At 40.4% G+C, this 24,437-nt stretch overlaps 1 protein-coding gene and 1 non-coding gene across 7 annotated transcripts in view; one reads left to right on the top strand and one right to left on the bottom strand.

Moving 5' to 3' along the window:
- PHF20 (PHD finger protein 20) overlaps positions 1 to 24,437 on the bottom strand; it is a 110,430-nt gene that overhangs the window by 14,410 nt on the left and 71,583 nt on the right. For all 6 annotated transcript variants that reach the window (XR_012061706.1, XM_072944138.1, XM_072944141.1 and 3 more), the window contains exons 10-14: positions 19,490 to 19,768; positions 6,910 to 7,008; positions 6,061 to 6,225; positions 4,942 to 5,120; positions 1,958 to 2,057 (exon numbers count right to left, since the gene is read on the bottom strand). Coding sequence is in view for 5 of the 6 variants with exons in the window: in XM_072944138.1 (XP_072800239.1) it covers positions 1,958 to 2,057; positions 4,942 to 5,120; positions 6,061 to 6,225; positions 6,910 to 7,008; positions 19,490 to 19,768 (822 nt within the window). In the remaining variant the exon portion in view is untranslated. The remainder of the gene's footprint in view (positions 1 to 1,957; positions 2,058 to 4,941; positions 5,121 to 6,060; positions 6,226 to 6,909; positions 7,009 to 19,489; positions 19,769 to 24,437) is intronic.
- LOC116284379 (U6 spliceosomal RNA) lies at positions 20,489 to 20,595 on the top strand. Its single transcript, XR_004194141.1, has one exon. It is a non-coding gene; the product is annotated as a U6 spliceosomal RNA (small nuclear RNA).

The raw sequence follows: 24,437 nt of genomic DNA, 5'->3' as shown, positions 1-24,437 counted from the left end.
TCACAGTGTTTCCTGCTCCAACAGCCCAGGGAACAGCTTCCAACCAGACTGTTGTTCACCTCCCAACAGCTATAAAAATCCTAAAATAACCCAGGTAATCCTTATCAAGGTCCCTGGGCTCTTTCTGGCTTTATTAAGATATATGGTAGGGATGCACCTCCATCCTGTTAACAATATCTTTAAGCAATCTTTAAAGAATAGATCTGATAGGTTAAATTCTGACCCAACACACTGCAGAGTCAAATGTGGTCAATAAATATGATAGACACCAAGTATTCAATTCAAGGAATCTATTCACAGTCTTGGCAAATCAGTTTTAAAAGTTTAGAAAGTGCATAGGAATTGATGAATATGGTGTATATGATTCATACAAAAGGAAAAGTGGAGGGAAAGACTGAGAAATAATAAAGTGGACAGAGAGACTTTTCAGTGGTGCCCAAACGGTGCCCTTGGGATTGTACGTGGAATCTCAGGGGCAGCTGCTGCAGAGGCTGCCTGAGCAGCAGGGTTCAGAGCAGCACTACCTGTTTTACAAGACAAAGGGCAGAGACATCGGCTGTCATCTCCTATCTAGCACTAACTGTCTGAGTCATCTTAGGCCAACCATGTCTTTTCTGGGCCTGTTGCTTGCCTGTTAAATGTCAAGGCTGGACTAAGCAGTCTCTGAGATTCTGCCCATCAATAATATTCTATAACTCAAAGACTAATCTTCTGACCATATTCTTTCTTCGGGATAAACAGGAAAAACTGAGGCAGGCTGCTCTCTGTCTATGGGCTAATCTAGCATAAGAAGACACAGTATCACAACAGAAGTTATCAGGACCCAAGGGGACCCACTTGATTGAAAATGAACTCTGGTGGCCCAGTCCCTCCCTATACAACCAGAAAAATTAAGAGACTTGGTCTCACAAGCCAGTTCTAATTTCAATTTGCTTTACGAGATTAGAAAAGTCATTCGTATTCCTGGGCATCAATTTTTCCCTCATAAGAAAAAATAGGATTAGGAGCTCCTACCAGGCCCACCTCATAGGACTAAAAGGAATAACAGAAGCAGAGGATCTCAAGCATTGTCTAGCTGTAAGGAGATCATGGCACTGGAGCCAAGGGGAGAGACTTTACAGGTGATGAATGGAGATGTCACCATCTCACTGACAGCAAGACAAGAACCATAGTTTAATATCTACCCAGATTTCTGGAAGGGGGCACCCAACAGCCATAAGCAAGCCCTGTGGCCATGGAGCAATGAAACTAGCTGATCCTAAGGAATTAATTCACTGCTCTGGACGGCAGACAGGCTCTTTGCAAACACACCTTTCCCTTTTTCCCCATCCCCTCAAAAGGGCGTATCTCTCGTCCAGGTGGCAATGATGCAATGGAAGGCAGATGCCCCCAGAGGGATCAGAGGCCAGTTCCTAATTCTCCAACAGCCCTGGAAAGTCAAAGACAGAGCTCACATCCTCACGAACTCCCAAGAAAAGAAAAAGGTGCTTGCTCTGGCAGCACATATTCTAAAACAGTGGAGAAAAGGTCAGCGTAGCCTTTACACAAGGATGATGTGCAAATCTGTAAAGTGTTCCATAGTTTATGCAGAGTTTTAGTCATGCAAGATAAAAAAGTTCTAGAAATCTGCCATATAACATTGTGCTTATAGATTATACACAATACTGTACTTGTACACTTAAAAATTTGTTAAGAGGGTAGTCTCATGTTATATAATTTTTATATATATTATATAAAAGCCTTCTACCAGGTGAACCTCTTCAGGTATGCTCTCTTACTGCTAAGTTCAGGACAGCTGGCCACCAGGTAAGCTAGCAACAAAGGTGAGGAGGAGTCAGAGTACAGCCAATGCTGAAGAAATGAGCCTCAAGACCACAGACACTCAGGCTGCTTCACCACCAGCTGTGCTAAGGAAAGGCCACATATTGTTAATATCACTGACTCCAGAAATCTCTACCTGGAGGGTCTTGGCAAACATAACAGGTGTATTTCTCAGGCACATTTTCTTCCAGTAATCCCATGCAGACCCCATGCTGCCAGCACTGGCACTCTTCACACTGTTAGAATTAAAGAAGCAATAAAAATTAAACTCAGAAGGAATCCTCCAACCAAAAATAGGACTCACCTGTGGGGTAAAGTGCAATGAGAGGTGGAAAGAGGAGGGAGGGAGAGCACTTCTCACTGACTTCCACAAGAGCTGCGCTGCAGCCACTCTTCTAGAACTGCGCTGGCCAATACTGCAGCCACTAGCCACCTGTGCTTTCAAAATTCAGATTAACCATCTAAGCTAAAAATTTAGCTCCTTAGTCCCACTAGCCACATCTTAAGGGCTCAATAGTCAACTGAGACTAGTGGCTACTGTACTGGACAGCACAGATGAAGAACACTTAAGTAATGAATCGGAGCTATATTCAATACCTTGTAGTAACTTATGGTGGAAAAGAATATGAAAACGAATATACGTATGTTCCTACACGACTGAAGCATTGTGCTGTACACCAGAAACTGACACACTGTAAACCGACTATACTTCAATAAAAATATATTAAAAAAAAAAAGTTTGCCAAAACCTGCCATAGAGCAATTAAAATAATTTAAATAGTAAATGAGTTTCCTGATGTTCCTTTTTATGTGGTACACAGATTTCTCATTCATTATTAATTAGGATTTTAACCTCCCAGTGATTTAAATTAACACCAGTAAATAGAATCAAATAATAATATATATGAGCAATATTGATACCAAATAATGAAAACAATCAAAGAAAACTGTTTTTCTAAAGTAATGTATGCATCTTCTGATAACAAACACTAAGTGTAACCTAGGGTTGTGCAAATTATCAAAGTAATTAAAATTTTATTTTAATAAAAATTTATTTGAACCTTTCTAGATGATAAATACATTTAAAACTAGGCAATGAATACATTTAAAAAGTTTAAATTGTATTTGTTCCGGTTAGCTCCCTCTAAATATATGCCTTTTGCTGAAGTTACTGAGTGGAAAAGGGACGCTGCTTACAATGACATGGAAAGTCAGCCACTGTCCCTCTATAACACAAAGCCAATTGGACAGCAAATGGACAGCAGAGAAAAGTCTTCAACAAAACCCAAGGTGTTCTCAAATGAGCTCACCACCACCACGATGTGAGCAGGAAGCCACAGTGCTGAGATGAGGTGAGCTAAGCTAAGGGGATGACTATGTGGAGCCTGGGAAGTAGAAGATGGAATTCAGTTCCTGACTCTACCAGGTAACAGATGGTGTGGCCTCAATTTTTCTAAACTTAGTTTCTTCATATAGCACAAAAGGGCACTTCAAGCTCTACCTCTGAAGCACCCCATGATCCTTGCTACTTACAGAAAAGTCAATGCAGGAAGTACCGTGGTGGATTGGAACTAGTTCTCTTAAACTGGTAAGTCAAAAGAGCCTTGCCAGGCAGGGCCTTCATTACTCAGTCACTAATGATTTCTATGAACAAATGAAGACCAAATCAGGCTTCTAAGGCCCAGAACTGAGCACATGCCCAGAGAGATGGGATAAAAACTAAGAATTTTCAACATACTTTTAAAAGCAAATGTTAAAAAAAAAATTCTACTAGAAAAAAAAAGACTTTCACGTTACATAAGGCTTTGAATTATATTCCACTAAGCTTCAGAGATTCTGCAAACGGGTGCATTTTGTGAGACTATTTAAAACAAAATGAAAAATGCACACTCATACATGTTCCAAGCTTAATGTTAAGAAAACAGTCCACCAGTACACGTAATTCTGTACTGCTAGGCTAGCTTAGTGTTACACTGTCTTCAGAACAAAGCTTTTCCTCCCATCTCTGATTAATCAAAGTAACAACACAGTATGCTACTTAGGAAAAGTAGTCCATACAAGGCCATGTGTATTAGGCTTGTCTCATAAAAAGAGGTAAACAACTGAGCCACTGAAGCGCTCCAAGTTGGCAACCATTACTCACAACCCTGAATGCATATTAGACCTCAGGGGAAGAGGCCTGCCCATTCACATTTCTGAACTTAAAAGTGAAAATTACTCATTTTGAACTTTGAAAACTGCTGCTTCTACGTCATACATTTTGGGGTTCCATGAAAGTCCATTAGAAAAGGGGTTCTGAGGTTGAAAAAGCTTGAAAACCACTGACCTAATGCATATTAAAGGTTATATGTATCAGGGGCTATTTAAGACCATTCACATACTTTGAATTCCCAGAGGTTGCCATGAAGGCTATTCAAGAAGAAACTCCCAAAAGAATTCTAACCAACATAAACATGACTTACTTCACAAACTCTGGCTCCCTGGACAGGCCAGGCAGCTGCCAAGACACACAGGGTATTTACGACAGCCCTTGGAGTCAGCCAGGCAGCAGCCACCTCCACCAGAACTGTGATTAAGAAGCAAGAGAAGGGCAAGTAGGTGCTGGCCAGTGATGGTCTCCCCAAGTGGACAGGGAAGACCCCCCAGCAGGCACATCCCAGAGACGGAGATAACAAATACAAATGTCAGGAAAACACAGAATAAGAAACAGACAAGTTATAAAACTGGCCTCAATTTCTTTATGCCATAAAGAAAATTTACCTCAGAGAGAAGATATGGGCCCACAGTAAGATCAAACTGCCACTCCAGTTTGCTGTGTGACCACAGCAAAGATCCTTCTCATTTGTGGGTCCAGCTGCCCCAAGCAGAGTATGAGAGGTTTAGACTAAATGATCCCTCAAGTCCTCTCGTATTCTGTTAACGAGCTATTTATACCAGCCTGAGATTCACAGGAAGCTGAACCAACAAGCAAAGCTCAATCTGCTGCCGGTAATACTGCCTACCTGGGGCTTCTGACAGGACTTGTTATTTTTGCTGCCCTCAAATTGTACTCCCTCAGAATTCCCTCCAAGGACCAGTTTGTGCTTCTTGACACCTGTGTCTCCTGGAAGCTCTACCTACCTGAATCATGAAGTCATTTTCCTCCTGAACTTCACAGATGCAGCGGACCACTTCAAAATCATAATGGTCATTCCCATCAAGCTCCTCGTCTGGGTTGGTGGTCACATCCACATCTTGGCCATACTCCTCATCACTCCAAAGAAAGCTCTCGGAAGAGGACTCACTCAAATTTTCCTCTTCTGAAAGGAAACGGAAAACAACAGTCACTATTTTAAATTTAGTTATAACATTTTAGAAACCCTAGATTGTCAAGAGTGGAAATTACCTTACATACCCATTCCTCTATGAACTTTCAGAGTTGGGAAATGCGATCTGTTCCTCAGCCCTGTCATTTACCAACAGCCCAAACAACACATGCTGCCTGGCAGTGAACTGAACTCCTTCCTCATTTTCCTGACAGTGGAGCCCAAGGTAAGCCATTGCTCAAGGTCACAGCTCATTGGAAGAGAAGCTGCAACTCCCCATGAAGCACACAGATCATCATCCCTAATGATTCAAATGTGTCCTCAACCTCATTCAGCTAGAACCTGGCTTACGGTCAAAGTCTGTAACCACAGTCACGCTTAAAACAGTGGGGAATGATTAAAGGGCAGATTTCAGGGATAAGCAGAACCAGAATCACTAGGTCTTGGTGACCGATTAGTGATCATTCCAGCTAACCTTTACTGATCACTTATTCTGTACCAGACACTGTTCTAAATACTTTCCATATATTTACTAACTACTTTTAAACTCACAGTCACCATGTAAGTTGCTGAAGAAAGGGAAGCTTCCAGGCTGACTCAAATTTCCCCAATCAACCAGGTCAGATGCAGAGGCCACCAACAAGAAATGGGAGGAATGAGAGGGGCAAGTACGAAGGGGATAGGGGATAATGGATTTGGTTACAGACACACTGGCTTGGAGGTACTTAAGAGACATTCAACTAAGACCAAAGTTGGAGAGATCAGAAGCTCAGGAAAAGTACAGCTAATGGTCTATTTTGATGTACTTCTTATTTAAAAAATCTGACGGATTATTTGCAGAAGGCATGGGAATAGATTACAATATCAACATAAATCCAGCCACCTCAGGCTATAGTGCTGTACAAATGATTGAGCCAGCAGAGAGCCTCCTTACCAGACAATTTTACTTTCCCTTTGTGGTTTCCAGATTCTGAGCCATGGAGCTGAGGGCTCATATGGACCCCAGGCTTGTGTGAGGACCCACATCTGGTTACAGCAAATGCCTTGGGTGGAGAAGGTTCCTGGGAGGTGTCACTGATTTCCTCACTGCAGGGGCATTCTGGAAGAACAAGACCAGGAAGGAATTAGCACCCCCAGACATCATCATAGCATTCGATAATCAATCCCATCCAACCATCAGCTCTGCTACTCAGATAGCTGAAAGGCTCAGAAGCAATTCAGCTAGAACAGATTTAGGCATTAATACTTCTAGTTACCTCCAATAACCTCAAAACCAAAAGCTTCCTCCTCACTATCATCCCTCTCTCCTTTTTCTGTTGAGATTGGTTTTCTAAGCCAGAAGACACTCAGAATAAAACACAGCATCTCTTTAGCTCCCAAGACTGGAACACTGATTTTCTTAAAAATCAGCATTTTTGTTGGGGCTAGCCACACCCTTTTCAAAAAGTGAACTTTTTCTTGAAAGGGTTCAGAAATGTGTGTGGGCAAATACAGTCATTCACCTGCATATCCTCTGCTACAATGATGCTTTCACTGCATCAGGGCACACTGGCCAACAAAGCAAGAGAGAGGGCTTTCCTAAATGCCAATGTGGCCTTGTTAACACCTAGGGTGAGTGGGCTCTTCCCCTGCCAAGGCCCATGCTAGGTTGAGCCCACAAGCTCCATTAAAGGTCAGCCTTTCCTCTCCTCAGTACAGGCTCAGAGGCCAGGACTTGGGAGAAAGCAACCTTCCCCACCTACAGTAAGGAAACCCAAGTGAAACAACCCCGGAGAAAAATTACCAGGTTTGGTTTTCTTTTTCTTTTTCTTTTTCTTCTTTGGCTTTACCCTCACAGACTCTTTGAATTTCTTCTCTTTATTCTTTTCCTTGTCTTTTGCAGCTGGAATTAAATACAGGTATAAGTACTGGCATTCTAACATTTTTGTTTTCAATGCTGGGATGTTTACTCTTAAGTAAGTAAGCAGGTGCAAGTGTGTGAAGAACTAAAATGGCCAGCAGAACAGAGTCCTGGGTCTGGTTCTGCCTGGGAGGTCACCTTCCACCTTTCTCAGAGCTCTGCAGCCCCTTCTCCAACACTGAGCCTTTAGAGCAGGGTTTGGCGAACTCTGGCCCACCACCTGTTACTGTAAGGAAGTTTTATTGAAACATACCAGGCTCGTTACGTGTTGACCACGGCTGCTGCCATACTTCAATGGCAGAGTTGAGTAGTAAAGACCTTATGGCCCTCCAGGCTGGAAAAATTTGTCTGGCTCTTTACAGAAAAAGTTTGCCAGCCCGACTTAGATCACTACTCCTCAACACTGGCTACATACTGCCATCACTAAGGAAGATTTTTTGAAAGTGAATGCCCAGGTCCCACCCACAAAGATTCTGATTTAACTGGCTTGAGGTATGACCTGTGCCATCAGGATTTAGTTTATTTGATTTCTTCTCCTTCTTCTTTTTTTCTTAAATAATTGAAGTACAAGTCACATAATCTAAAATTACTCATTTAAAAATGAGTAATTCACACCTTCCAAAAACCACAACACCATTCTCTGCTACTTTTCACAGCAAAACTCCTTAAGTTATCAATACTCCCTGTCCAAACTTCTCTGTTTTCCTAATTTCATTCTTTTTTTTTCATTGAAGTATATAGAGTTCATTTACAATGTTATGTTAGTTTCTGGTATACAGCATAGTGATTCAGTTATACACACACACACACACACACACACACACAATATATATATTCTTTTTCATATTCTTTTTCATTATAGGTTATTACAAACTATTGATATAGTTCCCTGTGCTATACAGTAGGACCTTGTTATTTTTCCAGTTTATATATAGTTACTAGTTCCATTCTAAAAAGTTTCTCACCTACCAATCTACTGAGATTGCAGTTTCCAAGTTAACAGTACTTCACCATTGCAAAAATCCAGTTGCTTCCTCTATCTTATCAAATATATCTGTAGCACTTCAAATAATTAATCATGCCTTACTTTTTTATTTTATTTATTTTTTAAATTTTGTTGGGGGGAGAGGTAATTAGGTTTACTTATTTTTTTTTTAATGGAGGTACTAGGGACTGAACTCAGGACCTTGCACATGCCAAGCATGTGCTCTACCACTGAGCTACACCCACCTCCCACATGCCTTACTTTTTAGATGTTGAGACTGTTTAAGCATATAGATACCCTGTGACCTAGCCATTCCACTTCTAGATACCTACTCAAGAGAAAACATAACATGTCCACACAGAGACTTATACATGAATATCCACAGCAGCTTTAGCTGTAACACCCAAAATGAAGACTGCCCAAATGTCCTTCAATAGGTGAATGGACAAATAATTTGTGATGTATCCATACAATGGAATACTACTGAACAATAAAAGTATAAACTATTACTATATGCAGCAACATAAGTGAATCTCAAAGTAGTATGCTGAATGAAAGGAGCCAGATAAATTCTAGTGCATACTGTACGATTCCATTTACATAAAATTTTAGAAAATGAAAACTAATCTATGTAATAGAAAGCAGAATAGTGACTGCCTGGGGATGAGAGAGAGGGGAAGGGTGGAAAGGCAGAATTAAAAAGGGACATAAAGAAAGTTTAGGAGGCAATGGATATGTTTACCATCTTCACTGCAGTAATAGTTTGGTACATACATATGTCAAATTTCATTGAATTATACAACTTAAATATGTGCAGTGCTAAGATTCAATAAAGCTGTAGAAAGGAAATAAGAAGGGAAAAAGGGGAAAGGAGACAGGAGGGGAGGGCAAAGAGGAGATAGGAAAAAAGAAAGGACGATCCATTCACAATGCTGTGCAACCAGCTCTACTCTAGTTTCAAACATTCTCATCACTCCGAAGTAAAACCACTTACCATTAAGCAGATTCTCCCCAACTATTCAACCCTTGGCAACTAACAATCAGCCATCTGTCTCAATGGATTTATCCATTCTGGACATTCCATATACATGCAATCATTCAACATGTGACTTTTTGTGGCTTCTTTCATTTAACATGTTTTCAAGGGCATGAGGAGTTTTAAAAACACTCTCCATGTGTGATTCAGATGTGGAATCAAGACAGATCACAAAGCAAGTGTGCGGCAGCGCAAGCAATTACACTCAGCTGATTTTAACCAAGCACTTGTGTGCGAATATCATAAACACCTCATTTACCCCCAACCTGTGTCTATCATTCCAGTTTTACAGATGAGGAAACTGAAGCTTGGTGAGGTGAAGGCACTTGCTTGACATCAACAGATATTTAAAAACAGGTTTGTGTGGCTCTCCAGCAGCATTACGTCAGTGAAGCCGCCCAGGCCCCTCTCCCGAATAGGCACCCAGAAACTGTCAGAGAAGACACTGGGCTGCATCCACAAGCTGACAAACCTGGGCTCCACAGGCAGAAGTTAATCTCCTGGCTAAAGAACACAGGGCTTAAGGGTCTCTAAGCTCCTTTCCTGTTAAAATAGTCTGGAACTGGGCAAAAAAGTTCAAAGAACAAGAACTACAGGGAAGACCTTAGTCTAATTTCCAAAAACTCATTTTAAGATTAAGAAACCAGGGCCCAAAGAAATAAAATGACTTAGCCAAAGTCATACAATTGATTAGCAAAACACGGTTAAACTTCATAAAAACTATTAACTATATTTACTTTTCCTCTGACCCGGGAACAGTCTTCTTCAGTAACAGAAACAGAACAACTTCTTTCTGCACATTCTCTTGGCTACAACCACATTATGAATCATGGTTTAAGTCCACTTATTTAACAAATATTTTAGCATCTACCACCTTCCAAGTACCATTCTAGGGGAGGAGAGATAAAGCAATGAAAAGAAAAAGACAAAAACTCCTGCCCTCACAGAGCTACATTCAAGTGGGTGGGGACAGAAAGCAAGTAAGTTATATAGCATTTTGGGAGATGATTAGTGCTATGGAAAAAATAAAGCAGGGGAGGGGGGATAGTAGAGATAAGACAGGGGGAGATTTGCAATTTTAATAGTCTGTGGTCAGAGAACGTGGCATCGAGAAAAGGACATCTGAGCAAAGACCTGAAAGGAGTGACAGAACAAAACATGCAGAAATCTGGGAGAAGAGTCTCCCAGGCAGGAGGACAGCAGATGCAAAGATTCTAAGGGCAGGCCTTCAGTGTTCAAGAGGCACAGGGAACATTTCCTAACTCACTCTTATGCGGCCAGCATTACTCTAACATCAAAATCAGATAAAGACATTACCAGAAAGAAAAACTGCAGACCATTATCTCTCATGAACACAAATGCAAAAATATTAGCAAACTGAATCCAATAATGCATAAAAAGAATTATACACCATGACTAAGTGGGATTTATTCCAGATATACAAGGCTGGTTCAATATCTGATAATCAATTAATGTAATCTACCATCATCAACAGGCTTAACAAGAAAAATAATATATCAACTGATGCAGAAAAAGCACTTGACAAAATCCAACACTCATTCATGATAAAAATTCTCAGAAAACTAGGAATAGAGGGAAACTTATTCAACCTGGCAAAGGATATCTACAAAAACCCTACAACTAACTTCATATTTAATGGTGAAAATTGGATGCTTTCTCCTTAAGATCAAGAAGGAGGCAGGGATGTATCCTCTCAACACTCCTATTCAACGCTGTACTACGAGACATGCTAGCTAGGATCACAAGACAAGAAAAGGAAATAAAATATAGACTGAAACAGAAGAAATAGAACTGTCTGTTTGCAGAGACAGGATTGTCTGTGTAGAAAATTCCAAAGAACTGACAAAAAAACAAAACCAAAAACTTGAACTAATAGTGATTATAGTAACGTTGCGAGATACAAGGTTAATAAACAGAAGACCACTGTCTTCCCATATATTAGCAATGAACAATTGGAATTTGAAATCAATAAATAGCAAGGAGGCCTGTTTGTCTCCACTGGAACTGAAATTAGAATTAAGCTGAGGGAGAGATGATGATGTAGGCAGAAGCAGATCATGCCTTACAAGAAAATTGGCCTTCACTATGAGTGACTCAGGAAGCCATGGAAGGATGTGAGCAAAGGAGTGATGGGATTTGATGTACCTTCACCCACATACATATAGAAACTGATGTCCAATCTAGTTTTTGATTTTTAAATTTGGGTTTCAATGACCTCCAAACTAAAGTAACTGTATCCATTAGTTTAATAAAATGCTAATAGCATTAACCCAACCACTAGTAGAACTGGCTGAAGAAGGAAAACAACTTAGGTCCTGGATCCTTGAGACAGAAAGGTCAAGACATAGGTTATAAACTGCTGAATGCCAGGGCATACCCAGTTATCACCTCAGAATGGGAGTTCTTTGGACTTCTCTAAGAACGATCTTTTTCTGCATTTCACATTTTATAAAACAGCATCACATCCTTTAGGGAGCCCAATAGGCAGTAAGAGAAGGATGGAGAAGTTCATTCCATACAAAAGATTCCTGAAGATCCCACATTATTCAAACTGATGTAACTGATGACTAATATTCTCAGAAATAAAGGCATAATAAACACATTTTCATTGGCCTACCAGCTTTGAAATCATGTGGTTGGTTGATTTTCTTAAATTTGTAGGATTTGCATGAATTCAAGTTTTACACATAAAACTTTTATATCACACAATTTCAAACTGATAAACTTCATTTGGCATACATACATATATACTTTAACATGATTACCACCTTACAGAGGAGGAAGTAAAATTCAGAGAAGCGCCAAGATCACATAAATTGATATATAGAAAAGATGAACTCAAACCTACTAGAGGAATTGGCTCAAAGTCTCAGCCCTGTGCACTGTCCTGAAATAGGAAACAAGCACAGGGCATGGATCTACTCCACAGCTTAACACAATACTACCCCTTCCTTGGCTGTGCAGACTGTTGGGTGTACTTGCTGGGTGTAGCAGACATTGTGGGTATCTCCCAGAATCCTTTCTACCCCTCCTTCACTGGGCAGCATCTAAGAGGTTTAGACAGGACTGAACTTCACACTCACTTAAACCAGTAAGAGTAATCTCATGTCCCTTGTCACAGTGATTAAAAGGTTTAGACAAATCTGAGCCTGAACCAACCGGTTTATAAGGTAGGGACAGGAATGGACCAATCCAAAGCAATCTTAGGACTCTGGTCCAACGTTTATAGATAGGGCATGCTCTTACTCTCTTGTTAGGTATGAATGAAACAGCATGGAGCCTTTAATGATACTGGCTTCCATCCTCTGACCACAAGCGTTTAACCTGAAAATAGCACTGAGAGGCAAGATGATAAAAGACACTGGGTCCTCAACCAACAGTCCTGGAGCAGTACATCTCCCCTGGACTTCCCTAGTACATGAGTTAACACATTCCCTTTATTGTGGAAGCAATTTGAAGTGGGGTTTCCTGTTATTTGTAGCTAAAAGCATCCCCACAGTTGCAGCTGGTCAAAAATATGGGCATATAAAGCATCAAAGAGTCCCCTCCTGAGGACTCAATTAGAGGAGTAAACAATGAGGATAAAAAGAAGAAATATTCTAGGAAGTTGTTCTATAGAAGCCTGTGTTCTCTGAACACAGAGAAGAGAAAAAGCCTTCAGAGGCTCACCCTGGGTTCTGGATGAAGATTGTAAAGTTACATGTAACCTTAGGTGACAAAGCTCACAGGGAGAACTGTCCAGCAGGGACTAAGCTAACCCAAGTGAGTCCCTGAGGAACAGGGGCAGATAAGGTGACAACAAGCAGAAATCATTTGGACCACCCATGTGCACAGGAAGTCTCCTGCAGGGAAGCACTCATATTCTCCACTCTAGGGCCCAGGAGCAGGGCATCCTTCCCTGGAATTCTCAAAGACACCAGAGCCTAGAGATGAGGTATGGACTCTATAACTAGATTCAAATTATGGCTCCACCACCTGTTAGGTGTGTAGATATACTGGTTTAAGTTATTAATCCATCTCATCAACACCTCAGTTTCTAATCTATAAAGTGGGCACAATAGTACCCACCTTTGTTTTGAGGATTAAATAAGACAATACACAAGTAAAGAACCTGCAACAGTGCCCAGCAAGTGACAAGTACTCCAACATTAGCTGTTATTATCTTCCTTGCGATACTCTATTCCTGGAAAGTGGTGCTGGTCTGCTGTCAGCTCTCCCTCTGAGTAGCTTGACCAATTGTTCCATGACCTCCAGAACAGGTACCTGGTTGCAGAGCTTCTTCCCAAATGCCCCAACTTGGATGGACAAAGAGTGACTTACTGCCAGGGCTCTGTTTCAGAGAGTAGTTTGTCACCTGAAGAGAGAGAGGCTTCTCTGGGGTGGCCACCTGCCCTCTCCCAGGCTGCAGGTGCCTATCAAGAGAAATACCAGACCCCTTCTTGTTCCCACCATACAGCCTGCTCCCTACTTCTTCTATTTCTCCTACTTCTCATCACTGAGTCTTGGGAGCAGAAGGACATCAAACTATTGTTTCCAGGAGGGAAAAGGAAAAAGATAACATCACCCATCCCTATGGGAGAACTGTTTGGATGCCACAGAGCACGGCCACACAGCAGGGACGAACAGTGACCAGAGAGTGTCACTGACCTGCATGAGGAGATAGCAGCTCAAGGGTAGAGCAGAAGTGGGTATGCACTTTGAGAAAGCATCAGGCCTAAAAGCCTCATTTCACCTTGTCTACTTTTCCAGCCTCCTCTCCCATCAGTCCCCCACCATGGATCCCATCCAGGCCCTGGCCCAAAGGGACCTAATAAACCCCTCCCTCAAGCCCTGCCTTTTTCTATCCTTAGCTCATATGGCAGAGATTGCTAAGTATCTCCAATATCCACTTTTTCCATACCAAAAAAAATACACTTTCCAACTTCCCCTGAGTGGGGCGTGGCCAGATACGATGTTCTGGCCTATGGGATATGAATAGAAATGTGTGGTACTTCTGGGCTGTGCTCTTAAAAGAAAGAGGTATGCCCCATCCATCTCTTCCCCAGCAGTTGAACGACAGGCAAGGTGGTGAGTTATTCTGGACCAACACCTTAGACCTGGTGGAACAATGAGGAGAAAGCTGGCCCTGGACAACTTCATAGAGCCACAGCAGAGCCAATGTGGGGAGCTTGCAGTTTGACCTGAGACAGAAATAAACCTCTGTCTTAAGCCAGCTACTTTGGGTCTCTCATTAAGGCATCATAATCTATATCCTAATTAAGCTCATATTGCTCCCTTCCCTTTAAGGGGAGAAAGGACATGCTCCTGTGAGAAGGGCAGGCCAGCACCATAAGAAAAGGTACAAGGAAGTACCCACTCTCATGTCCCAAGGCACCTTTTGGCCTAAAGCCAAGGTTTACCCAGAGGGAGAATATGAACGAAATGGATGTAACAACAGATAATAACAGGTGAGGTTCCCTTTGATCTTTGAATATCCTTTCTGGGCCAAACCTCTACTCAGGACTGAACTCACCTATGCAGAATCAAATCCAAACACTAAGGAAGCCTGAACTCACCCCAGAAGAGACTTTATTAAATGGATTCTGGTATTCTAAGAAAAGAAATTGCTTTTTGGAAAAGCAAATCTAACCTGACCTTCCAAATTAAGTTATGTGACTAAAGTCCTGGCTGAAGGAAGATACATCTGACAGCCAGAGCCAGAAGGGGTACCTTAGGGACAAGCATGACAGTTTGTTCCTCTCAATGCCTCTAAATTTTGCTCTGCTGGTTCCCAGCATAGGAATGCCTTTCCTATTCCCCTGCCTGCCTTCTGGTCCAGCCCCTACCTATCCTCACCCTTTAAGGCCTAATTCGTATGTCATCTCTTCCTCTCGACATTCCAGCCCCTGCTCTATAGGCAAAATCTGAATTTGTGTTCCCACAGCACTTTATACGTTCCTTATACAGATTTAGCAGTTTTCACTGTATTTGTTTATGTGCTCTTTTTCCACACATGAAAGAGCCCTGTCACATTCATACCTAGTCCTACATCATCATTTTAGAAAGAAGTCAGATCCATGAAGAGCTCAGATCATAAGTGGACAGTAGCAGGACTAAGAGTCAGTCTATAGAGTCACAGACCAGAACTGCTACTCCTGCCTAACCTTACTGGCAGGGTAACTGGGAAACTAAAAAAAAATCTCTGCTGAGCATTTTCTGGTCCTGCTGGACCAGAAGCCCCAGGAATCTCCATCTAGAAGTCACCTAGAACTCAAGTTCTAGGAGAACTGTCATAATCAGAGCATTCAGCATAAAGGGGATACTGTTTTATAGTAACTATCCTCAAGCAACACAAATTCTGTAAAATTCTGTTTTTCACTTAAGCATAAACCTCAGGTTCAACTGCCTGTGAACTAGGACAAGGGCTGCCTGGTGTGTCTCACCCTGAAACATCTCCCCAACCAAACTCTCCACAACATCTGAAATTCCACCCCTAAAGATAAGAGCTTTCTTACAAGTGGGAGGTGAAATCTAGAAATGCGAGAGAACAGGTGAACTACTGAGCTATCATTCATTCTCAACGAAAAAAACAAGGAGATAACCACTTAAAATTCGTAAGACTGAGCAAAATTACGTAAGATAATACCAAAAGCTGGTGAGGATACAGATAAATCACACAGCTGGTAGGAGTGTAGAAGTTAGAACTACCACTTTCAAATACATTCTGGTACACTAACTAAAACCCTTCCATCTAGCAATTCCTCTTCTAGGGAGAGCGTTTCTAAAGAAATGGTCATGCCACACGGGACATGTACAAAGGTAGCCCCCAAAGCATCATCTATAAAAGCAAGAAACTAGAAACCTCAATGACCCTTGAGCAGGAAGGATTTAAAGAAACAACGGCATATTTAATGATTGTTTCTTTGGGGAGGGGGTAATTAGGCTTATTATTAATGGAGGTACTGGGGATTGAACCCAGGACATCACGTATGCCAGGCATGCACTCTACCACTGGGCTTTATAACTTCCCCTCTATTTAACGATTGTTTAAAAAAAAATGACAAAAACAAACAAACAAAACAGTTATGCCTGCAAGGGGAGGGTGGGAATGCCAAAAAACCCACAATATACCAGCTAAAGAATCGATGAGGTCCACTTACAGATTTCAACCTGGACAAAGCCGAACATAATGCTGAACAAAAAGCAGCAGTTTCAAGAGTACATGTGACATGATACTACTTACACATATTTTTAAAACACACAAGATACTCTAATCTATTTACCAATATAAATGTTAGCAACACTCAAAAGTATCATATATTACTTCTCAACATATATGCACATATTTGGGAAAGCATAAGGGAAAGAAAGGAAAAGCAATTTACGGGGTTTCTACTTCATCCTAGTGTTTTGTTTGCCTTAAAAAAAAATCTGAAGGAAATACGGCAAAATGTTAACATTTGTTAAGTCTGGGTAGGTGATGGATTTGTGCATGTTTGCGATATAATCTGTATACTTTTCTATGTTTAAAATAGTCCAGAATTTTTAAAATAAAAGACTAAAAATCACTGAAATGTTTTTTACCTATCAGATTAGCAATAGTTTAAAATTTGAATAATATTGATAAGATTGTAAAGAAACTGACATGTATAACCCAGTTAGTGGGAGACATACAGACTGGAAAAAACTTTTTGAAGGGTGATTTGGCACCATCCATCAGAAATTTAAATATGCATACCTTTTGCCCAATCAAATCCTGCCTCCAGGAATCTATCCCGTGAATTCATTTGTATACACGAGCAAATTAATCTTTGGGAAGGTTTTACTTTATTTAGCACTTGATAAGAGTGAAAAAGTTGATAAATCATAATTTTTCGTAGGAAAATGTTTAAATATAGTGTCCCATACATGAAATAATGGCCACTGTCAAAATGAGGTAGAGCCATGTATCTCCTCAGACACAGAAGGAGGGTCAAGATACCATTACTGAAAAAAAGCAAGTTGCATATGATACCAACTGTGTAAAAGATATTTTCTATTTAGACAAAATAGATATGTGCAGTTTGAATACGCCCAGAAAATATCTTATAAAGAGTTTATTAAAAATAGTTACATCTGCAAGGGAGGTGGGAGTGCCAATGTGAGGGAGACCTTTTCCCTTAGTGTTCTCTTGTATTGAATTTACAGCAATCATGTCACTTTTATATGAGGGTGAAGCAGGGGAGGCCTAGCACAAAAATTACAAAATTTAAACTTAGAGCCACTGAATTGGAATGTCTAGAAGGTACGATCCAATAAACCTGTGTTTTTAACAAGTCACCCAGTGACTCCCAGGCAGCTGAGTTGGTCATGGCTCCAGGTGAGACCTGAGCCAGCTGGCATATTAGGGGAAGGAAAGGATCTCAGTGACAGGTCCCTCAAGTTCTAGGAAATAAGCTTGTCTCCAGAATTAACAAGTTATTCAATGGCAGAGAAATATAAACTCATGTAAAAGACACAGAATGGCCGCCAAAGTCAGTAGGACTGGCCAATAAGACATTATTAACATCCCTAAGGACTCAGTGTTTGGCCCTATAAAACAAGCATTGCCCAGGATAGAGGATGCTCCTATCTGAGAACTGAGCCAGTCCTTTCTTCTTTATGCCAGAAATATCCACAATCAAGAGCATCAGGCAGATGGGACTTCAGTCTCCTTTTTAGTACCCAGAACAGAGGTTGGCACATAAAAGGTATTCGAGAAATAGTTGTTCGATGAACACGACAATCTACCTTATCCTGAGGCATTTCTAACTCGTGTCCCTATCCAACGTTCAGTATGACACTTTCCATTCCCACACAAGGTCTGAACTAGACAGAGGAAAGTTTTGACAGCTGTTGGCTTTGTTTTAAGTAAATAACTGGCACCTGGATTTCAGCATCAGTCTATTGCTGATTCATACTTGCCAGCTCTGAGAGACATCCATCCACTGGAGGGTACCTGAGCAGGACTCTGGTGAAGTCCTAAGGTGGTAAGTGCTGCCATGCCCTGCAGCCCACATGGGGAGTCCTCTCCTGGGTTAGGGTTAGCTGGCCTTCCTCAGGCAGCTCTGTTTAGGTCAATGCTTAGGCTCGCCGCATGTACAGCTAGACTGCCTACAGCTGAGGGTAATACTGCTGTGTGGGCCAATTCTGTGGCCACTAACCCAATGCAGCTACTGAGGACCTGAAATGTGGTTAGTCTGAATTGAAATGCTCAGTAAGTGTAAAACACTGGATTTTAAAGACTTAATACAAAAAAAATAGATAATAGCTTATTAAATAGTCATTTTTATACTGGTTACATGCTGAATGATAGTATTTTGGGATATTCTGAATTAACAAAGTATATTTAAAGTGATTTCACCTGTTTCTTTTTATGTTTTAAAACGTGGCTACCAGAAAAAGTTATATGCTGACTCACATATTTCTTAAGGATAATGCACCTATGACTAAGAAACTACACCTTGACACATTATGTCTTCACAGCATGGCTAAGGACTGACCTCTCACAGGGTCAGAGATCACCTTAGTCTGCATGACCCTACCCTACTGTCCTGAATCCAGACTTTCTACTTCCTTGGAAACCCTGTCAGCTGTCCTAGGAGTTCCACATACCATCTAACACCTGTGTATTTTAAAGGAGAGGTTACAAGTCAAAGATAGATAATGATGTTACAATTTCAGGTAAAAAGAAGCTGGGAACCTTGTAGAATTTACTGGAAACTCATTAATTCTGAAATTCCCCCAGAAACGTAATTTTTCAATTTCTGTAAGTTTTAGAAGAAATCTCCCCAAAGGTTCTCTTGTAATAAGACATGAACATGAGATTTTATGACAATTCTTACTACTACCATTGTAATTTCTATGCAAAATAAACAGTGTTGTTAGAAATATCTTCAGTTGCAATTAAGATGAAATTTGGACTCAAAACTGGACCCAGCAAGAATCATACACCATCTCTTAGTTCTAATTATTCTCTTAGCAGGGATGGGGTATATATAGGTTTAGGGGATGGGATGACTGCACCATGCTGTCTTTTTTTTTTTTTTAAACGGAGGTACTGGGGATTGAACCCACAAACCTGTGCATGCTAAGCATGTACCCTACCACTGAGCTATACCCTCCCCACATACTGGCTTCTAAAGGAGCTCCTTTTCCTTGATTGTCCCCACTGTATACTAGGAGCACCAAGGCCTTCAGAGGTGAAGTGACTTTCTCAATGTAACCTGAGCAGCAAGAAGTGGGTGTAAGAATGAAAGATATATTTCTACCTCCTCCAGGAGGGCCACAAATCCATGATGCAATTCCTGAGGATACTCATCATTTTCAATCTTCTGCGATTCAACTGGACCAGACCAACCTAACACCTGCTTTCTGTGTCAGCCCTTCATGATACAGATACAACCCAGAACCAAAATGCTTACTTGGGGAACTGGCAGAGACCCGCTTCCTGGTCAGGCTCTCCTGGCTGGCCTTGTCTGAAGCTGAAGAGCCCCTCGTCTGGACATGCCTCTTTCCTGGGTTCTCCTCTGGCTCTGGTGACTTCTCCATTCCATGGAAATACTTCATGTGATAGTGCAGCAGTTTGGCTTTGCGGAAAAATTTTAAACAATCCACAACCTTGCACCTAAACTTGTGATCTAGGTCGACAGCTGGTGCTTTAGACGTCACAAAATCATCTGTTCTCTTAAAAGTATTCGTTACTGGAAAAAAAAAAAAAACAAAGATCCCTCATGTTTATTCTAGTTACTACAATACATGCATTAACACAACACATGGCAACAGAGAGTGAAAGAGCAGCAATGCACATGTAACTGGAGACATCAACAGCTATCGCTGTTTGAAAGAATGGCTATAACTTCAGGGTAAATCATACAGACTCAACTGTGATTCATCTTTTGAAAGAAGAGACTAACTTTTTTTTTTCCTCTTTTAAAGCAACCACACAAATTCTCAAGATTTCAGAAGAACAAAGGAAAATCCTTAAAAAAGATCAGGGATCCAATCCAGGACTGTTACTCATGAGTGGGACCAGGTTCAGACTTACCACCATCCCGATACCTCTGCGTAGACAGAATTAAAGGATATTCTGGAGGATCTCTTTATGAAACCAAAAGGATCTTACAATGGTTTTTGCACAAGGAGTATATCTATTACAAAGCTTTTAGCATTGAGCTTTTGAGATTTTACTGCAATGACTTCTGTTTGATCAAGAGGACTCAAGAGTATATAAGAAGAATGAAAAAGACAACCAACTGAATGTAGCTGGAAGGCATGGGGAGAACTCGGAGGACTCAATGATCAAATTCAAAGAGAAAAAAAAGCTTGACAACCCTCTGCCCTGCCCCAAAACCAAACAGAAGGCAATGGTCTATCATGCATCAAAGACAAAAAGTAAAGCTGTCACAAGAAATTCATGAGTGGTGCTCATTTCAGCAGCATATATACTAAAATCGGAACGATACAGAGAAGATTAGCATGGCCCCTGCGCAAGGATGACACTCAAATTCATGAAGCGTTCCATATTTTTACAAACTTGTGGTTGCCAGGGGACTGGAGGGTAGGAAGGGACAGACTGGGATTTCAAAATGTAGAATAGATAAACAAGACTGTACTGTGTGGCACGGGGAAATATATACAGGATCTTGTGGTGGCTCACAGCAAAAGAGAATGTGACAATGAATGTATGTATGTTCATGTATAACTGAAAAATTGTGCTCTACAATGGAATTTGACACAACATTGTAGAATGACTATAACTCAATTTTAAAAAATGTTTTAAAAAAAAGAAAAGAAATTCATGAGTGTTAGAAACTCAGTTTATTGAAGACCCCCTTCACAATGCCCTCACCCCAGTGAGAGCAATCACCTTAAACTCAAATCACTCCTACTCTACAGATTAAGTCACCCAGGAATACCCTGAATGGACAGAACTTTTATTCTTAAAAGAATAAAATTGTTCCTAAATGCAATGATACAATTTCCATTAGAAGCAAATAATGTATTGAACTTTTGGTAAATATTATGATTACTTTTTCAAGTACCATTCCATAATCAGAAGGAATAAAAAAATTCTTAAACTCAATCTAAGTCATACTTTACATTTCAAAATCAGCACTAGGTAATGATTATGAAATTGGTAAATCTGATGATCTGATGGGTTCTGTTACATGGGCAATTTAAACAAGTAAAAAATCACACACATACACACACATATTCCAAAGCAGAATGCCTTAAATCACTCTCTATCCATGACAAGAGACACAAGAAGAAGGTTCAAATCAGTCAGATGCAGTTAAGAGAAGAAAAAATAACATGAAATGAAATGGAATACATAGTTCTCAAATAGTTATACAGAGAAAGAATGTCAGTGAAGAAACTCAAAACTCAAACCTCCAATACACCCTAAAATTCTTTCTTAAAGCAAAATACAGTTTCTCTGGAATTTCCACCCCTTAAGCCTATTTAAGTTGAATTATATGAATCTGCCATTTTTGTAGGTTAAGAAAGGTTAAATATTGGCCATTCCATACAGTTCGATCTAGTAATTCCTTTTCCAAATGACAGGCAGTCTTTCAAAAATCACTGCAGAAAACTCTGTGTACTACTGTGTGAACAAAGCTGTGTCTGAGGAGGTCAGAGAGCATCAACACTGTCTTTTACCATCTGAGGCCCACAGCAGTCAAGTTCAGCTACAGTAAACTCAGTCCCCCTCTGGCTTATGTTTGATGTTTTGTTTGTGATAAAACGTATTTATAATAGAAAAGAAGAATGTCAAAATACAAATATCTTTGAGTTTTTCTTTTCTAAATTAAAAGTTAAAAATAATGAGAACTTTGAATCAATTCCATGAGGAATTATCATTCTCTCTATTCAAAACCTTTGCACCCTTGTGTTCACACAGTGGTCATGTGCATAAGGCAAAGACAGGACAGTGGTTAAAAGCATGGGTTCTGCAGCTGGACAGCTGGTTCAAATCCTGGCTCCTCCAATTACTTTTCCTGCCTCCTCAGTTTCCTCATATGCAGAATAGAGATAAGAATGGTAACTACTTCACTGAGTTGTAAGAATTAAATGAATTACATGCAAAGATCCTAGAAAAGTGTCTGGCACATAATAAGTGTGCAATAAATATTGGCGTTTAATAACTATACATTATCATTTTGGACCTAAGAACAAATGGGATATATGAACAACCTTTCAGGAATTAACCTGCTTATAAGCAAAAGGGCAAACATCCCCACACCCCCAGCCTCACTGCATGCTCAATCCAGAGGCAGTATGGTATGACAGAAACAGTCCAACTTTAAATCCCAACTCTACCCTTCATTAGCTGCATAAATAAGCTGTGCATGATTTTTTAACTAATCTGATTATACCATCATCTATAGAAGGGAATAACGCCACCTATTTCAAAATAGTTGGAGAGAGGGCTATAATATATATATACTTGGCACAAAGTAGACCATTTCAAATATAAAATATATCCTGGTAAATAGGCTTATGTCATTTATGGAACATGGCTAGCAACAGCTATTATAATTATCAACCAGACTGAAACATTCCTTTGACCAGCCCTCATAAGCTCTGCCTGGGAGACACATCACTCTGTAAACATTCAATTTGGTCTACATCTCTCTAAAAATGTGAAATCCAAAACCAACCACAAGATTCCTAGTATGACCATTCAGTGGGATTATTACCCCTACCTTTCAGGACATCTTATTTTTACTAACGTAGTCCCCTCCAATTTTTTTAAATAATCACATTATATGGTGCTGGATAGTACCAAACTTGATCCATCAAAATCCTGAACTTTGTGTTTGTCTTTTTAAAACATGAATTAAAGTGCATTTCCATTTTCCTTAAAGAGTTTTATCAAATTACATGTTGGAAGTTACATTTACCTCTAGTAAACTCCATCATATTACTTTAGTCCAAGAATTTTATAACTCTTGCTTCCGTAATCCTGTATGTTCTTAGGTCTTTATCCAAGTTATTGATAAAGATCCAGCAGGATAGAGCTGGTGACAGCCTTCAGAATAACCTTCAGGCTAACATCAGTCTATACTCTCTGCGTAAGTTGCTTGAGCGAATTGAACTTTATCTATGCAGATTACCAATGCACTTATATAGGTTGTCGATAGATAGATTTTAAGAGTGATGTGGTCAAACTATCTGCTGAAATTAAGATATACCTGGTCTGACAGTGTTATACTAGACCCCTAAAATTTACAAGTTGAAACTTAATTCCCAATGCAGTGGCATTTGGAGGTGGAGTGTTGGGAAAGTGATTAGGTCATGAAGGCAGAGCCCTCATGAACGGGATTAGTGACCTTATAAAAGAGACCCCAGAGAGCTCTCTTGCCTATTCCATCATGTGAGGTTACTGTGAGAAGACAGCTGTTTATGAACTAGGAAGCTGGCCCTCACCAGACACTAAATCTGTTGGCACCTTGATCTCGAACTTTCCAGACACCAGAACTGTAAGAAATAAATTTCTGTTGTTTATAAGCCGCCCAGTTTATGGTATTCTGTTACAGCAGCCCAAAATGGACAAAGACAGATAAGCCTCTCAAAAGGAAATAAGTTTAGTCTGATAGGATAAAAACTTTTCTCCCAAAAGTAAAACCCTTGATTCCTCACAGCTAAGCAGAAGGTAGGAACAGCTGGACCTCCAAAGGCAAACAAGCTTGGCACTCAGGTGGGCCACCTACCTCTGAGAGGTGATACCAGGATCACAGAGAAGTTCCAAAAGTAAGACTCCCTCATAAACTCAACTCATTGATATAAAAGCCTTCTGATTATAAGCCTACCTTGCAATATGGGGAAAACACAATGAACACAAGCAGCAAAGAGGGTATAAATTAATTATGGACAACAGTCTGTGACAAAACCTGATAAACTATATAATTAACTATAATTTCAGAGCCACAAGTGAAGTAGCTCAAACACTGCAAGACTTAAGCAACTGCTCCTTTTTCATGAAGGTCCTGTAAGTGGGACTATTTTATTTTTGAACCCAACAAAGTTTTGGAGATACAAAAAATTGTATTTTCCATGCTTCACAGTTTTATCCTAATTTTCCCGTATGGCAGCCAAAAGAGCCCTCTGTATACACAATGAAGACTGCCAGTTCAGCCAGTGCAGACCACACATTCCCTCTGGCATATCCCTCCCATGTGCAAACCAAGCCCTGCTCAAGGCCACTTACTTGCACAATGCTTTTTCCTTGGTCTCTGAGCTAAAAAGATTCTGTCCTACCTTCTCTGAATTCCCAAAACTACTTCAGGGAAAATAAACCTTGTATCTGTCCTCTTCTATTTGTATTACAGCCAGGTCTGTTCATTCCTTATGCTAAAATGTTGACAT

This window comes from Vicugna pacos, chromosome 19 (genome assembly GCF_048564905.1).
Source record: "Vicugna pacos chromosome 19, VicPac4, whole genome shotgun sequence".
Lineage (NCBI taxonomy): Eukaryota > Metazoa > Chordata > Mammalia > Artiodactyla > Camelidae > Vicugna > Vicugna pacos.
The sequence above is the reverse complement of the archived record's forward strand: the minus strand, read 5'-3'. Positions and strand labels throughout refer to the sequence as shown.